This window comes from Lissotriton vulgaris, chromosome 7 (assembly GCF_964263255.1).
Source record: "Lissotriton vulgaris chromosome 7, aLisVul1.2, whole genome shotgun sequence".
In the NCBI taxonomy this organism is placed as follows: Eukaryota; Metazoa; Chordata; class Amphibia; order Caudata; family Salamandridae; genus Lissotriton; species Lissotriton vulgaris.
The window spans coordinates 1,497,337,111-1,497,356,085 of NC_141695.1; the positions used below are offsets into that span (position 1 = coordinate 1,497,337,111).

An 18,975-nucleotide genomic window follows, 5' to 3' on the forward strand; every position below is an offset into this window, starting at 1 on the left:
ACATTTACATTTGAAGAAGTTATGATGTTCTTTCAGGAATTTCACTACAAGACTCACATACGGAGTTCATAATTATGGAAAAATGAAATTCATAAAAACTCTGGACGTTTTCAAAAAATACCAAAACAAACCTTATTTATGAAAATGTAGCAAACAAGAACATGTCAAATAAGGACAGCGAAGAGTAGGCAAAACAGCAGAAACTGACACAGGTTTAGACACTGGAGCTCCCCGTTTCCACTGGTATGTAGGTGATAGTATGAGTCCCATATATAGCTGTTCAGATGCCCTTGAAAAGGATCTTTCAATTCCTGGAGATCAACTGCAAACCCCCAATGGAGAAAACGCTTCTTCCTCCCAAATTGAAACGACCCAAACCCCCACTATTGGAGCAAATCCAACTTTCCTCGAACCAAAAACATTTTGAATAAACAAACACAGTAAGATTAAGGTAGATGACACCACTACATTCCAAAAGATAAGCTGTCTTCGACAAGTAGACATCTACGGCAAGATGTGTGAAATTCCTGTTATGCTGTGTAGTTATCCAATTAAATCCCTTGCAAATGGCAAATGTATTACAGGTACAAGGTAGAGTTTCAAGTGGCATACGTAATCCTTGCTGTTTACCAGATCACTCACTTTTCAGAAAGCAAGAAACTCCTAGACTCGAGTCATCTAAGTCCACCACGTACACCTCTGACGCACTGCTTAAGTCTAGTCAGAGCACGAGTGACCTGTAAGATAAGAATCATCAAATTCCAGTGCCTAGCATTTAACTGCAGTGGTTAGACTCAAATGTTAACCTTGAGATAATATTCATCTCATACTAAATTTCATGGAATATAGGTGGACCTTTGGTCTACTCTAGATAGTTCAATGTGACTCTTAATAAGCAGTTATCATGTATCTAATGTTGGGGCTCTGAGAAATCATTGCTCCTCAAAGATGACGTTTCAGCTGAGAAAAATCCATCCCCAATGCCAGCACCGGTTAAGCCTTCAGCTCTTCAATTTGGTCATCCAAATGTGATAAAATCAACATCACATAAAAATAGGTATCACCATAGGAGCACCACTGTCATACATATTGAAAAAAACGAAAGACTATGGTGTATCTAGAAGACCTGCTTTGCTGAGAAAACAGCAGACAACTGAAAGCTGCTTTCATTACCACACAGCCTCTGAACCCTATTCTAAAGTTTCACTGTGTAATTCAATTTTATGAAGAATTAGGTTTTAGGATTTCGAAAGTCTGGGATTGTGTTTAGGCTAAAAATGTGATAAAATCCAAATTCAGGGGTCGTATTATACATTGTGCCCCGTGGACATAACTGGCATATATGCCCACTTTGTGCACCCTCTGGGTACAATGGTATTACAGAAGGGGCTGTAGACACTTGAGGATCCCCTTCTGTAACACTGATAGTGCTGGTCCATAGGTAGCGCCAGCACTAACATGAGAGGGTGTTCCCTCATTTGCATAGAGGTGTGGCCATAAAAATGAGCAAATTACTTTGCCTCTGTGCTGTATTAGGGATGTGGGTGCAGATGCAAACATACCCTTATGAGGCGCGTTGTAAGTGTTAGCCCTCTAGAGGGGAGAAAGGGGGTGGTCCTATGGACCCCCCAAAAGGCATCCTCCTGCAGGCGGGTGCAGTCATTTACTGCACCCGGCTGCAAGTGGATCTCCCGCCCCTCATCAAAGTTCAGGTGGCGTGCCGCCTGCACTGTGAAACACGGAGCAGCTTTGAAACTGCCCTGTAGAAAGCACAAGTTTGCGGCTGTCCTGGAGGCTGCGCATTCTTTATAATACGGTGCACTGTCCCTTTTGGCGCCCAGGGCATATTTTGAAAGGTGCGCCATGTGGCAAACAGGGAAAGTATGCCAGATATGGCCCTTGGTGGAGCAACACATGTTCTATAAGCTGCAATTGTGGCGACCCCCAAACTCCATGTACGGCACTCCTTTATTGAATATCGATGTGATAGGCATTAGGTTCGTGAAACATTGGTAATAAGCTTTCAAAAACTGCAGAATTCCAGGAAATCTTGTAAGTTTCCAAAACATTGAGGAGTTGGTCAGGCCACAATAGCGGAGACCTTTGACAGGTCCAGGAATTCTCCCATAAGTGAGACAATGCCATATAAACACCATCTTGTAAATATGGAAATTGCATTTTTCCAGCCTTGTGACTATCTTAAGTCAACACAGATGGCAGACTACGCATAACAGAGACTGCACTTTCTTGCCATTCAGAGGAGCAACATTGACGTGATATTTCTATGTGCATGTTGCCACCCTGAGATTGTGATGCTTGTAATGATCCGCACAACAATAGCTTTCATAGGGTCGAGAAATCTTTTTCAGCTTTGCAGATTAATCATCAAACACTTCCAAAGTTGCCATCATTCCTCCCTATTGTTTCTGTTCAGAGAAATCAGGTTTCCTTCTCCAACCAGATTCTGCGAGGAAGCTAAAACAATTCAGAGTGCAGAGAATTGCTGAACTTCATTAAAAACAAAAAAAAATTACCAGGTTACTCTTGTACCTAGAGTAGTACTCGCTTGTGCTTGTGCTTTATAAACAGTTAACAGAGAAGTCAGCTGCGAAAAGAATGCCCACTCTGAACCTTCAGGAATTAATACCAATGAGAAGACGAAAACACAAGGCTCCTAAAGGAAAAGTTACTTACCTTTGTTAACTATGTATCGGGTAGAGAAAGTCTGCTCTAGCTGCAGATTACTTCTCTTGTGAATTCTCCCCAGGTGTCAGACTGGGTCTGAAAATGTTTCAGCAGTACCTCTGTGCACCGGGGGACGCCGTCTTACAGCTCTGTGATGACATTGACTCCAGTTGTGAGGTCAGTGGACCCATACAAGTCTCCTCCGGCACGTCAGTTTCTTCTGTAAAACCTTCTGTGCCAGAACTCGGAGCCACCATAGAAACTGGCTGTGGAAACACTGTGCCAAAAAGATCGAAAAATCTTTGAAACAATAATTATAAATTAGCAATAAATGGAATTGCAACACCAGCCAATGACTTAAAGTCAAGAACCAAATGAATTACCAAAGCAAAATCTACGTGAAACCTTGTGCACTGATGTATAAACCAGCCTTGCAAAAGAGAACACCTTTCACTCCCTAATGGAAACAAATGGTATGGTGATACCAGAACAAGACCTAAAAGGCAAGACTACATGGTTTGGCAAGTCATACCACTACACAAAACAGTGATAACTGGAGATTAAAACCAGTACTAAAAAAAGGGGAATAACCCCTACATCATATGATGTTCTTAGAGCAGGGAGGATGGGCAGGGCGTTAATGAATCTGCAGCTAGACTATGTCTGTACCAGAAACATTGTTACTGAAGGTAAGTAACTTTTCCATCTGATAGAGACACCTAGCCGCAGATTCCTTAACCATACCATAGCTATATCCACTCGGAAGAGGGTCTGCAAATTAATTCTACGAAAGTTGTCAAGAGAAACAACTGGTCGAAATTAACCAAGACATAAGTAGGAATTAGATGGAAAAACGTGGTAATGATCACAGACAATGTAAATAGAAAACAAATTGCAGGCACAGAAATGCCGATGCTTCAAGGGAAACAATAACAAAACTCAGTCAGACAATAGTATTCAATACCCAAACGGTAAAAGAACCCTTAGACCAGAAGAACCAGACGGTCTAACCTAAAAAGAGACCAGCACGGGTAAGTAAAGTGAGATCTCCTGTAGGCACAGCAAAATGTGGCTACAGAAAAGGAGAACAAGCTTCATCCATACACAACCATCAGCGGTACCAGCAAGTACATGACCCAAAGGAGAAGTGAAACCATGGATTAGGAAGTCTGAAGGTGAAACGAACGGCAATTCAATGTAAGGTTTTCAATAGGAAAACAGTGAGAACTAGGGACTCACAATGGACCGCTGATCTAGAGGGATATCAGCAGGAACAGGATGACCAGAGTGAAAAATGCCACAGTCACTGTGTTTTTTAGAACAATGGTGTCTAACACAAAAATGTGGCATAATGAAAGCACCGTCATAATCACAGCTGAAGATGGATAGTCATATTTTGACATATGTAACAACACTGACAGAATATAAGGGCCATGAGTCTGAGAGACCCCCAGATAAGGGATTACTAAACAAGGTAATGACGGAACATGAATAAAGAAGTATCCATTGAACTGTCTTGACAGACAAAAAAATAAGCAGACGGACTGCTAAAATCAAAATGTATCCTTGAATAAAAAGAATGACCGCTAGAGCGAACTAAGAGGCTCATCTACCATGTAACCCCACAGAGGTGGAATGGAAGAACAACAGCATATATAAATAAGCTGCAAGCTACAAAAGACGTATCTAAAATCCAATACCAACTGTATCCCAAAAGAAAAGTAACGAATATATAGATATACATCTGACAGAAATATGTGTATTCACATATGTACAAAACACCTAAGTAAATCTGCACAATCATAGCCCAATGAATATGTATGCCAATATACGGACCCCATACATATAAGGCATACACTCACTGTCTCCTAACCAGAGACAAACAAACATATTGCTACATACTCTGAACACTTCCAAAGAGCAGAATTATATTCATAATGTACAATCAGAAAACCTGCCTGTACATAATGGAAGTATGCACTCTAAAAAAAGAAAGGAGCTGGAGCTCCAAAACAGGACATAATAGCAGAACACTGAAGAAAGAGATCAGAAAGAGTCCTTCCGTCAAACGACTAGATAGCATTAGCACATCAGGAAATCAGATGAGGATCACTCAAAGAAGGAAGGGAAAAACGTCCACCCACAAAAAATGGTAATTGCCAGCACCTCCCAACCTAGTATTTTAAACTTAACAGTGTTAAGTGTAACATGTTCTCAAAAGAAAAACACCAGAAAATGTTTCTTCCCAAAAAAAAATCAACCATAATAAAACACAAACCACGTAGGTGTAAGAGACACTCAAAATCCACATTGATGGATACACCTTAATCCTACAGGAGGAGCATGGCAACCCTATAGGAATAGGAATTCCTTGATGCCATACCAATGAAAGGCATCAAGAATAAATAAGTCGCAACCTGCAATGTTTGAAGAAAATTAACCCCCACATAAGCAGAGGAAAGACGCTTCAAAAGAAGAGAACTAAATGCTGTGTACCGTCACATTTAAGGGATACCACTTGCTGAATTAAGACAAGAAGTTAACAGAAACTATGGACCAAGAAACTAAAGTCCCAATGAAATAAAAGGTCCAGTCCTGCACCAACAGGAACCCACCCACACTTAGAGAAAGTAAAAAGTATTAAGCCTATTGTAAATGCTTCCACAAGCAGGTAACACAGGTAATCAATCTCACATGAGAAAGAAACCATAGAATAAAATCTCTTGAGTGAGGATTTCCTCAGTAGCGATAAATGAAAAACCTATCTATGGGTAGGAAAAAAACCCACGTAAGTTCTCAAAGAAAGACAACCTGTCATTGACAGCAAGACTACTCCTATAAATAAGACCTGCAAAGACAAGAACACCATATCCTGCGACGGTACACTGCAAAAAGCATGCCATATTGCAGTTTTGAGCCAAATTACAAACCAAGAGAAGCTTTCTACGCAAGATATTTTCCCTTAAAATACAGGAAAACAAATGACCTCACTCATCCTGCGCAAGACTGGACCACGCTGGGGATAATGGTTGCTAAACGCAAAATTGTGCAGAAATGGAGGGCAGCAGAAGTACCAACACTCACCGCATCGTGTAAAGATATGGACACGGCAATGGTAACAGAGAGAATGGTATTCATTAATCGCGGTTGTCCCCGAAAATGGAGCAAGATCTGGGGGGCATACATTCAGGGGAAATATCTGTGAATCACCGCAAGAATAGGCAGATGAAAGTTTGGAAGCTGAACTCTAGGGAGGGTGGCATATATGACATATGGGGTACTGTTTACGAATATGGTGTATCGATTATCAATGTAACAATGTATTGGGAACATATTTTGCTGGTTTTTAATGAGTATGTATACCATCTGGAAGAACTATGCCTTGTTGTTGCTGATTACAAGAAAAAGAATAAAAATTTTAAAAAAACTGGAAAAAGTTGAAAGAAGGGCACAGGGCTAAGGGTCTGAGCCACCTCAAATGTTCCTAAACCTACACAAAGCGACACCTGCATGGGCATCAAACAAATGAATGTCATCAAACTGCATGTCAATTAAAGCCAACTGGCTGCCTCTGATAATCTAGCAGAATGAAGAAAGCTCCTCAGCGTAAAGCCACGGAAGACGCCATGGCACAACCAATCCAATCAGTGGTGTTCATTCCACAACTAATGATTAACCTAGCCGCCTGTTGCCCATCCAAAATCAAATGACTCAGTTAATTCCTATTAGCCTCTGGAAACTATGGCAAATATTGCCGCAACTAATCCCATTAGCAATGAGAAAAACGTCCAGGAATGCTACTTGTGTTACTGGAACGTAAAGCCGCACTTAGAAACAAAAAACATACGTTTTCCACAAGAGTCTTGCTTTCGGGAATCAATAGGAATATGAGGAATACTATACACATATTGGGAAGCTGTAGCGACCTGAATCACAAAACTGGGTTGTGCCGGTTGACGAAGGCAGCAAGCAGTATCATCAGGGGCAGGATGGTGCTTGTGGGCAATAGTACGGTACACAGATGACAAGTTTGAAGTCTAGCCCCTGCCCCCAGTAAAATATCATATAATGCCTCACAAAAGGGAGGCCCTGGCCCAGTCCCTGACTGACCCAGATGAAGAACCTCAATGAGGAGGTTTGTAGATTTCTCCACCGAAGGCAAATGTAGAACAATAGCCACTCTTTTTAACATAGGCTTCCAAGGCAAGGCCGGAGGGGGGGTGATTGAAGGCTTGAATCCGGTGATGACTCTAACCAGCTTGCTTTGCCTAACTCGGAAATCCAGCTATCTATCGTAGGTGGATCTGTATGCACTGGATGCACAAAAGGAACCCCTTCCTCATTTCCTTCCACAAACTGTTCACCCACAGAACCATGAATTATCGGTTCTGTAAACGATGTTGATCGACGCTGACATGGTGCCATAACGACCTCGGGATGAGAAAGTGGAAAGGTGCCAACAAAACGAGCTGAGGGGATGTTGATGCCTTTTAACTTTCAGCAGGTTTGTGCACCGACTTCAGTTCAGAGTCTTCTGGCGCCATCTAAACATATCCCTGAGGAACAACCACAGTAATCCCAGAGTCAGTCGACACCATTGATGTGAACTCTGAATGGCTGTGCACCAGCATCGCAGTGTCCAAAGGCCTATCTGCCGTCGAGGATGGACCAGTCAGCAAAGAAGTAGTCATTGCACCCGTCACCTCTTTGGGGCCCGAAGGTGGTCCAGTGGAAGGTGAGGACCTGAATAGGACATAAAGTGCTTCTTAATACTCTTCCATCTGGGTCCGAGTCGCACCCCCGAGGGCTGCAACTTCGATTGCTTACGACTACCATTACCGTGGGATGTAGATGGGGACTTGGACCTCTTCTGCCGTTCACTGGATGGAGAGCGACGCCCACGAGAACGACCTCTGGAACGGCTCAGTTGATGAACCGCAGTCGCCCGACGTTTAACCCCTTCCATGCTGGGCCGATTTTCCTCGTGTGCTAGGCTTTTAAAGTATCAATGGCTTTATGACGGCCCCCAGCCGTCATCAGCACACGAGCACTGTAATGCATGACGGATGGGGGCCGTCATCAGCATGGAAGGGGTTAAGAGACCTGGAAGTCTTCGATAACCGCGCAACCGGGAGCTTCATTCACCGCTCCCGCAATGACTTTGGTTTCAGCTGTTGGCAGGCGCTGCATTCTTCAGTGCCATGGTGCTCACTCAGGCACCACATGCATATGAAATGAGGATCTGTACTCAACATCTGTCGAGCACAAGACCCACAGGTTTTAAACCCAAAGGAATAGAGAGCTGGCACACTGTTTCAGACAAGAAAACGGTCAAAACTGTCACAGGAGACTGAAAAATGGCCAGAAATACGCTTCCCCGGATCCGCATTACAGCGTAGTAAAGAAGAATCTGATGTCCCCGCACCGGAGGGGACTTACATCACTCCAATGACGTCACAACCGGAGTCAACGTCATCACGGAGCCTTACAACACCGTACCCACTGTGCAGTGGTACTGCTGAAAAATTTCCGGATCCAGTCTGACGCCTGGGGAGAATTCACAAGTTAAGGAATCTACGGCTAGCTGTCTCTACTTGATAAAGGAGGTAAAGCAAACGATTCTAGTTCAGTTGCAAATTAAAAACAAAAACATGTTGATAATTAAATAAGGTTACATATGGTACTAGCAGCATACTTACATTATCAAGTCCAAAGCTCTGCAGGTCATGAACTGTAATAGAAAAGAGAAAACAAGTTTTTAAAAAATGAAGCAATACCTTCAGAATCTAATAACCACACTATTCAATTTATGAACAGGAACAATTTTGTATAATACACCTTTCCACATACATTATAAAAAAATATGGAAAATGTAAATTGTAAAAGATTTTTATATAGCGCAGACTACCACCCTACGGGTATCCTGGCGCTTAGACTTGAAAGTGACCATCATACGAGCAGACCAGAGTATTAAAGTTAAAAATCAGTCCTCATCAAATTTGCACTAGAGGAGCGAAGCTGCCTCTTGGGATGGTACCAGGTGAACTTCTCCTGCAGTGGAACTGGGCCCAGATCATGCACCGCTCTGTATACCATACAGAGCGATTTAAAATGGACCCTTTCCTTGATAGGCAGCCAATGAAGGTCTCTCAAGGCCAAGGTAGTAGAAGACTAGTAGAAGACCTAAGTCGCCTATTTAGCACCAACTTTGCTGCCATAGACTGGACTCTCTGCAACCCCTGAAAGATGTACTGTGGTGCTCCTAGATACAGGGAATTGCAGTAGTCCAGCCTACTCAGCACTATGCTCCTCACTACAAGGGAACGTGAGTCCTTTGGTAGTAGTGGGAGAATCTGACTTAACATGCGCATCAAAGAGAAGCCCACACTGGCGGTTTTGTTTGCCTGCGACTCCATTTGGAGATTGCCATCTATTAAGACCCCTAAATTATGCACCATACTGACTGGGACCAGAGGTTGAATGAATGAATGAATGAAATGAGTTTTGGCATGCGCAAACTTTGCCCAATGGGCGTCAAGGCGCCTCCTCCTCCTCCTCCTCCTCCTCCTCCTCCTCGGGGGTGAGCCTAAACTCCAGTGGTATGTGCTTAGACATCTGAGCAGATGAGCAATACAAAACCTCTGTTTTCCCTCGATTAAACTGCAAAGAGTTTCTCCTGAGCCAGACAGAAATATGACGCATACACTCCTGGAACATATCCATGGATACTGCGCGTTTCCCTTCCAGGTAAAAAAAACAGTTGAGTATCTTCAGAGTAGTTGACCAGGTCGACTCCAAACGATTTAATAATGAGGAACAGGAGCTGCAGATGGATATTAAAAAGAATAGGGCTGATGGCAGAGCCCTGCGGTACCCCAAGGACTACAGGAGATTTGCTAGAGGTGAATGGTGCCATGGTCACCACCTGTTGTCTACCCGATAGGTAGGACTGTAACCACTGTAGAGCCCGTCCTTTCACCCCTATCTTCCCCAGTCTCTCCACCAATATTGAATGGCTCACCGTGTCAAATGCGGCCGACATATCGAGAAGAACTAAAACAGTGGCATTCCCGTTGTCGGCTCGCATTCGGAGATTGCCCAACACAGTTGCCAGAGCTGTCTCGGTGCCGTGACCTGGGCGGAACCCAAATTGGTCCCTATCCAGCAGTTGATTATCCTCTAAATAGCACGATAGAGTCTTGCTTACTGTCTTTTCCAAGATTTTAATCGGATATGGCAGAAGGGAGATTGGTCTAAAACTTGCTGGAATTGTAGGGTCCAATGAGGGTTTGGAAATTGTCCAAAGAGGTTGTCAGCCTCAGTTCCACATCCGACTTCTGAGCAAGATTATCCTGGTCACCAATATTGTTAGGATGGAAGTCTCAGACAATTTTGGCAATTTTATCTTTAAAATGGAAGGCAATCTCATTGCAAAGTTTCTGCGATGCAGCCACTTTGTTGCTCATACAAGTCGGGGTAGAGAGGTCCTTGAAGATCTTAAAAAGAACTTTAGTACTGTTGGACACTTGTAAAATGGAGTTAGCATAAATGTCTGCTTTAGACTTTAAGATAAGCTCCTTATATTTAGCCTGTGATGATGTCAGTACTTTCTTATCTAGCTCTCCATTTCCTCTCAGCTTTCTTACATGACATACGTAGTTGTTTCAATTCTTCATTATACCAGGGGGCTGTGGTTTTGTTTATATTTTTGAGCCTTATTACCGGGATTAACTGGTCCAAGGTGTCAGTTATGTGGTTACAATATATTTTGTAATTTTCCTCTACTGTAGCGGTGGGGGCAAAGTGATTTACATTTGGGAAAATCGGGTGGGTCCTATTTCTTCCTAATTTCGCCCACTCCCTTACTTTCCGGTATGTCACCGGACTATTAGTATTATCCTCTGAGCAGGGTAACAGAATGTTAAAATGGATTAAATAGTGATCAGTCCAGCTTTGTGGTACTATATGTATCACTTCAGTCTTTGACTATTTGGCAAACAGGAGGTCTAGAGCATGCCCCCCTTGATCAGTAGATTGTTTTACCAGTTGTTGTAGGTTAAGATTCACACATATGTGCCTCAAATCTCTCAGGTGTCTGCCTGAGCTCCCGTTATCCCACAGATTGAAGTCTCCCAGTATGATCATTCTGGAGTGAGTTAGAGTCAGGTTAGTAATGGTGTCTAAGAGTGTTTGATATTGAGTATTGTATCCTGGGGGTCTAGAACAGATCATTCCTGTAATTAGGCTGCCTCTAGCTTCCTGCAGCGAGAAGCCCAGGAGTTCGATCCCTATGACATCATCTATCTTTAGTGGCACAAAATTCCTCTCTTCCTTAAAAATCACTCCCACCTCTCCTCCTCTGCCCGCCGGCCTCGGTTTGTGAAGTATTTTATAACCTTCAGCGCAGGCGAGTCCCATTTCTACCACAGAGTCGACGCTAGTCCACGTCTCCATTAGGAATAGTAAATCCAGATTCATATCTTCTATCAGAACACCTTCAGGTGGTGTTTAACTAGCGATCTGCTGTTAATCAGTCCGTAGTTAAGGGGCTTTTTCACGTGGCCCATAGCATGCGGCGGGTGATGGTGTCCTTTACTCTCCCTCTTACCTATATTCATCAGCTGTTATATATAATTCGAGGTTATATATCATTCGATCTTGTTCTCTGTCGAAATGGGCAGCGTGGCTGGCACTGAGCGCATCTGGAACGCAGACGGGCGCAGACGGGGTTACCTCTGGCGCGCCTCCGGCACGCCGTTGGCGCGCCCGCTGCGCGCCAACGGTTGCATTGCCCCTCATAAATAGGCAAGCAAGTGCAGTCAGCCCACCACTAGAGCACACTCCAAAATGGCGCTGAGAAAGGGCGAGTATCGTCTAAACCCCTCACCCAAAATGGCACTGATGCTAAAATTGAAGGGCTTTGAATCCCGCTAAAACAGCGGCTGAGCTGACATGATTTTAAAGCGCGGGTAAGCAGCCTTTTAGCTGTGTAGTCTTTCCCTAAAAACGTAATTAAAACAATTCTTAAAAACAGTTTGCAGTTGCGTTTCATACACCAGTATCCCTTAAACAACAGCCAGCGCAGAGTCAGGCCAATTATAGTCTGGTAAAGCAAATGGTGTGCTTGGTATTAGGAAATACAATACTGAGCTTTCAAACTGGTCTATACACGAAGAAGTTCTCTCATATCATGCAATATAATTATTTGTAGGTGAAACCTCTCAGTACTACATAGTTATTACTGACCACAAGCATCGAGGAATTTTTGATCCCTATAGTACGGTTAAACACACATTCTGAAAAATTTCTGAGATTAATTTCACAACATCTGGTTATTATATTACAGCCTGACATAACTAATGTACTGCATCATGATTTCCAGTGGGTACGTGTTTTGTGATAGCAATGATACTGATTCTGAAGGACCCCCAGTCAGCAGCCATCCTGGGTGCAGAAAGAAGCTGGCTATGTTCCTTTTCTCCCTACCTGGGGAGTATTTATATCTGTGCTCACACCAGGAAGGAGGAAAGTTGTGTTCCCTGCCTGAGAGAGTCACTGGGATTCTGCTTGGTTCAGGCTCCGGCAGATAGTGTCACAGAGGCCTCTCGGAGGCTTGGTAAGGGGGGGGGGGGGGGGGGGGGGGGGGGGACTGCACGACTCCCCTTCCCTAAATTAGAAAATGGGACTGGGGAATGGAGTCCCCAGGGCCTTTCAATGTCCCATGAAGGGGGACCAGCACAGCGCCCATTCATTTTAAAAAAGCACTTCGGCCCCCAACCCTAAACAGACTCAGAGAGGGGGCCGCACTGACCCCTCCACCCCCACAAAATGAATCAGCCTAGAGCATGGGCTCCCAGAGGCCTAAAAATGGCTCAGGAGGGGAGCTGTACTGTCCCCTACACAAACAAATTACAGGCTCCAAGGGATGGCATCCCCAGGAGCTTTGAGAGGTTTGTGGAGAGGGGCTGCACACCCCACTCCCCATAATTATTCAAATGGCTCCAGGGACAGGCGTCTGGGGCCTTTTCAGATGATTGGGGAGGGGGCCTCATCCTACCCTAAAAAATACGCGACACACCTGGCCCCTGGCCCACCCCGGGAGAGACTTACGTTTTTTTAATCAGGGCCACAGATCCCCCCCCCATGAGCTTACAATACATACTACTCTTCCCAGCCAAATTCAGGGCTGTCCATAATTCTAGATCCCATTTTTCTGAGACATCAGAGGCAACATGGGAGAGGGTAGATGAAAAGTAAGCACTCAGGAAACGACAAACCTCCATAACAGGGCTCCTAGGGACAGCAGGATTGCCTGTCCCTAGATGTGTTGGGGCCTAAACCTAAGGGAAGAACCTATTCCCTTAAAACCTGAGGGCACAGCAGGGTAACCTCAGAATCCTCTGCCGTGGATAAAAACCACCCTTGCACTGACTGTTTTTGATGATAATAATGAACCACTAGCTGTCCCTGTGGACTCAACTGACAGAGCAGCATAGCAGAGGACTGACAGAGCAGCATAGCAGAGGAGTTCCACATACTAATGTCCTGCAGGAGTTGTAAGGCTGCTTTGTGTAGAGGGGTTTTGTTGGGCAACAGATACTTCTAGGGTGGAAGTGAGGGGAAGGAGGATGCTGGAGGGTGGGGTCTTAACCCATGCATTAAGTTAATGTTTCAGGTCAATACCCTATGTATCCATGATAAGACGTCTGAACCCCATCTGATGATAAAGCCCAGCAAGCGTTGTTCGTTCAAGAACTGGCTATCTGGAAAATACAGACCCGATCAAACCCCCAAATTTGATCCCCCATGTCTGATTTCGTAACTATTTCCTGAAACATCAATAGTTTGAATGACAATATCAAAGGGGCCCATTTGATAGGCTAGAGGTGTTAATTTCTGGGACGATTTTGGTATGATAGCCTTCCATGCTGGGTGTGCCAAAACCTCCAGGGGTGTGGACATCCTATTGCATAGGACTTTCGCGTTTGTGGTCTATACAATATCCCCTGACCCACAAGGTAGATACATAAGGGCAGACACCAACACAGATTACTCAGTGTATACATGCCTTCCGTTTTCCACATGTGAGGCTGTTGAAGCTGTAGCACTGAACTTCCCACCAGGAATCACTGTGATTGGCAGAGGTTTTAATGCTTCTCCAAGCCCAAAGTCAGACTTCACTGGAATTTATATGACTAAAAAGACAGGGAGGGCTAAGCGGCTGCAGGACAGGACATCCTTTTTGGGACTGTGGGACACCTGGTGAATATGGCATCCCCAAGATAAGGATGGCTCAGTGGCGGCTCACTGGCACAAAAACTAGCACCCGGATAGGCATTCTCATCCCCTCGGAAGACATTCTCCATAAGACGGTGGCTAACATCCTTCAGAGAGACATCTACGTTTACTCCCCGATTACTATCAGGTTAGGATTACAGACTACTGAACCTCATCATATTTGGGGTCTCAATGCCTGGGACCTACTTGACAATGTCTGCTTGGAGTTCCTCTCAACAGAGCTACTATCCTACTTTGATTTAAATCAGGGATCTGGGGGTACGGCAGGCACACTGCAGGCATCTAAGAAAGCTACCATCAGAAGCCAGGCCAAGGCCTAGATTCAGTGTAAGAAACAAGATAAACAGGGACAATTGGTTGTACTTGAGACTTGAATTTTGATGTTAGATCACCACTTTTTAAGGGAGGCATCACAGACCACCCATCGCAAACTTGAGCAAGACAGATCCTCACTGTCGCAAATGTCCCTAGACAAGCCCCAGCATTACTGGAGGGCAACAACTAGGAAAGTTTGTGTATGGGCGGAAAAATCTGAGAAATCACTCGACTGGCTAGCCACTAGAGTGATGTATCGGGAGTCATCCAAGAAATCCTTGTCTCATCTGGAACGATGACTCTGTAAATCGAGTGAAATTGCTGCAACATTTGCTGGTTATTATCAAACACTGTACACCCCCCCAACAATGATAACTCTGCAAAGAGACTAACTCCTTACTGAGAGTACCCACTTTCCTCTCTGATGCATTCCCTCAGAATGGAGTTAGACTAACACCTTTTATTAGAGGAGATAGGGGACACACTACAAGACATGAAATCATGATAAACCAGGTTGGATGCATCCCCAATGAAATGTATCGCTAATTACGAGAAACATTGTTGCCCCACTTGCTTGACCGATATACTGAGGCCAAAACAACTGGAACTTCCCACCACAATAAGATTTGGTTGGTATTGTGTTTATATGCAACATAACCACCCTCCAAACCAGAGCAACTCATGCAGGCACATATCTCTCATACTTACGGAGCATTTCTCTTATACTTATGGAGGTTAATATCTTTGCCAAGGCTATGGAAAACAGGTTGCTACGGGTTCTTATGTTGCCAGTTTACTCGGACCAGTGTGGCCTTTTACCCAACCATAGCACCCGCCACTGTATTTGCAAAGAGCACATTTCACATTGGCCTATTTCCATCAAATCGAGGCCTCTTGCGCAATTTTGCTTATCGATCTTGGGAGTTGGATTTTGACTGGACAATTTTAGACCAAGTACATCCCTATCCGGGATTTGGACCCATTTTTCAAATATATGTATCCCTTAGCCAGTATAATTGGCTACAATGCTCAAGGCTGGGGATGGAGGTAAGCTTATGGGTATGCCAACGATGTGTTACCTTTCCTTACAAACCCCTGTATATCTGGGGCCACATTATCCAAATACGGACTTTCTTTTACAAAAAGGCATCTGGGCATCCAGCCTGATGGTTAAATTATCTCAATCTATTTTCTTTCACATAAAGGAGACAGCAAGAACATAGTTCTCTCATAATTCAATGTCTGCGTTTTAAAATATCAAGGCACAGAAGTTATTTACCTTCGGTAACATTTTGTCCGGTAGAAACTATCTAATCACAGATTTCTCACCTTTGCATAATCCCCAGGTGTCAGACTGAATCCGGAAAATCTTGAGCAGCACCTCAGCACCAGTAGGTGACGTTGATCAGCTCCATGTCATTCACGTCCGAAGTAACATTGCGGTGCTCATATAAGCGCTACCGTGACACCCTGATATCGGTTTCTTTCGTGGCTGTTTCGGCACCAAAAATGCTAAGCCGCCTTAAAAACCCAATGTACCTGTATTAACTAGCATGCACAACCCAGCGGTATCTTTTTAGGGAAGGACCCAGGCCATTAAACAGGGAGGATGGGAGGGTCAGTGAAGGATGTGCGGATAGACTGAGTCTCTACCAGATAAGGCTTTACAGAAGTTAAGTAACTTGTCTATCTAATAGAGACTTCTAACTGCAGATTTCTCACTTTAAAGTCCCCAGCAATAGCTCCCCGGAGGTGGGTCTGAGAACTGGATGGATCAAAACGTACTGGAGGACCGAACTATCAAAATGCCCGTCATGCTAGTACGGCACGAGTTTTGGGTAAACATGTGCAGAGATGCACAAGTAGCTGCCTGCTAAATGTTCAGGACTTGGAACCTGCATGCTAATGCAGTAGTGGCAGCTTTGGCCCTGGTAAAATGGGGGCAAAGTCCTTTCGGCAGTTGTTTTTTCGCCAGTGGGTAGCAGATTTTGATACAAAGCACAATCCATCGGAAGGTTGTGCACCTTAGGACAGCCTTACCCTTCTTCGCTGCGGCAAACCCAAAATAGAGCTGATAGTCCACCTGGTGAACTTTGGTCAATCCATGTAAAAAGAGAGCTCTTTTTAGGGTCTAGGTGATGGAACCTTTCCTCTTCCTTGGCAGCATCAGATGGAGCATAGAAAGTTGGCAGAGTGATACTCTGGCTGGCCTTCCTTGAGCACTTTTGGAAGGAAAGAGGCATACGTTCGTAGTACCAGTTTGTTCGGAAAAAAGGTGGTATATGAAGGTTTCACAGAAAGAGTTTGAAGCTTGCTGACCCTCCTGGCTGTTGGATTGGCCACCAGAAAAGCAGTCTTGATCATTAGGAGCAGTAAAGTACAAGAATTGAGCAGATGGAAAGAGTAGACATGAGGAACCTAAGAACAAGATTAAGCTCTCATTGAGGCATTACAAATAGGGCAGGAGGAAACATATGCTGTAAGCCCTTAAGGAAATGAGTTCCAACTGGTGACTTAAAAACTGAGGGTTGATCTGGCAGTCTCAGGAAGGCTGACTGGGGTGAAGAAAGGGGGCCAACCTGGCATATGGAACACCAATGTAAGATCACTGCCCAAGCACGCTGCTGAAATATGGGATATGCTGACCTCTGAAACTCCTGATCTGTGATTTCTTACAGAGACATGGCTTAAACCCGCCTCCACTTCCTCCATTACTTTGGCTCTCCCTGAAAATGATCACATTTTAAGGATTGACAGGGAGAATAGAATGGGCGGAGGCATTGCCATTATGTATAAAGAGTCTTTGAAAGTATCTATAATTGAGATTTGCTCGGAGGATAATAAAGAGATCAGTATCTTTAAAATAGAACTCTCGCCCCATGACTGTTAAAAAGTGTATCCCCCCCAGGACCTCTTTGGGACTTTACTCTCAAATTGATGGAATTGATTGCATTACACTCTATTTCCTCTAAACGTTTTGTTTTATGAGGTGATTTTAACATACATAGTGAAAATAGCTCTAATACGGAAGCTGCTCAGTTCCTTTCTGATCTGGCCTCATTGGGCCTGAAAAAGACCAACGTTGGTCCCACCCATACCGTGTTTTTTGCAATTTTCACCCTGAGTGTGCTGGGTATACTCAGACGTGAGTCCCAGGCTCTCCACACCACTGGAGTCAAGCTATCCAGGCTGATGAAGGCTGATAGCCAGAAACCGGTCCTTGGACGCTTGATTCCGGTCTGGGAAAGACATGGCTTGGTAGTTCGGACTGGACTGTTCCCATGAGGCACAGGGTCAGAGCTGATTTGCATATCGCCAGTGTCTAACCCAGGGTGGTGTGGAGTGCAAAAAAACGATGGATTTAGGCCCAGATCCTTGTACTGGGGTGAATGTATGACATTATTCTACATTCTGTCCATCAATTGTGTTTTTTGCAATTTCCACTCATTCTGTTGGCCACACGTTGGGACCTAATTTTAACAACTTCTCCCTATATACACACCAAGGCCCCTCACCAGGTAGTATGGTCGGACCACGCCCTGATTGATTTTCAGATAACTGGCACTTATGTGGACAGTCCCTCCAACAAGACCACTCACAGTCTTAGGGGAAAGTGGCACAGAATTACTCCAGACTCCTTTAAGGAAGAGTTTACGGCTCCTATGATAAAGGAGTCAGGTGATGTTAACTTAATTTTAGAAGACTACCAGGATGCTCTAAAATCAGCTATTGACATCATCGCCCCTTTAAAACAATACAAAGACACTCAGAGATGGCTTGCGTTCTGGTACTCGCCTGAATTGCGTAAGGAGAAGTTAATTTGCAAACAGCTGAGGAGACCATGGCGATTATCTCAACCCCTGAACGAGAAGGAAACCTACAAGATTTCTATAGCACTTTATCACAAGAATATTAAAATAACTCGGAAAGTCCACATTGCCTCAACTTAGCCAAGCAGGGAACTATTCCAAAGAACTCTACAAAGTTCTTAAATCTTTTACTAACCCCATCGCTGGCACCGATGTTACCCTCCCTTCTCAAGCATTATGTGACACTATCCACTTTGAAGAAAAAGTAAATTTGATTTATGATAAATTTCCTAGAGCCAGTGACATCTCAAATGAACTAACTCCACTGAACATGGATAATGCCTCTCTTTTAGAAAACGTCACTCCTCTTCGGGTGAACACTGTTGAGGGAATGCTGAAATGGTCTAAATCTGGACCACCTCTTGATATTGTGCCAGGCAAGATTTCCTTGCTGCTTTCCACTCAGCTTGCCCCTTCCATCTGCCAAACTTTAAATCAATCTGCGAGTGAAGGCCAACTTCCACTAGAGTAGAAAGCTGCTCAGGTAATACCTATCCGTAAAGCGAATCTCCCGGCATCTGATCTGATCGCCCGATCTCCCTTCTTCTTTTGATGAGCAAATAATTAGAAGGCTATATTGACAAAAAACTCACAGAATACATAGAGTCTATTGGTTGCCTGGACCCTTCACAGTCCGGTTTTAGACCTATGTGCAGCACTGAATCAGCACTGATAGCTGTAACAGATCACATTAGATATTCTCTTGATAACAACCAGGCTGTGCTGCTGGTGTTGTTGGATTTATTTGCAGCTTTAGACACAGTGTCATATCGCACACTGCTTCAAAGATTGGAGGAGATAGGAATTT

General features: G+C 44.2%; 1 protein-coding gene across 1 annotated transcript in view; it reads right to left on the reverse strand.

Moving 5' to 3' along the window:
- Positions 1-18,975, reverse strand: part of ERGIC3 (ERGIC and golgi 3) — a 334,632-nt gene that overhangs the window by 134,091 nt on the left and 181,566 nt on the right. The window contains exon 8 of the mRNA XM_086932316.1: positions 8,385-8,416. Within this exon, the coding sequence (XP_086788442.1) occupies positions 8,385-8,416 (32 nt within the window). The remainder of the gene's footprint in view (positions 1-8,384; positions 8,417-18,975) is intronic.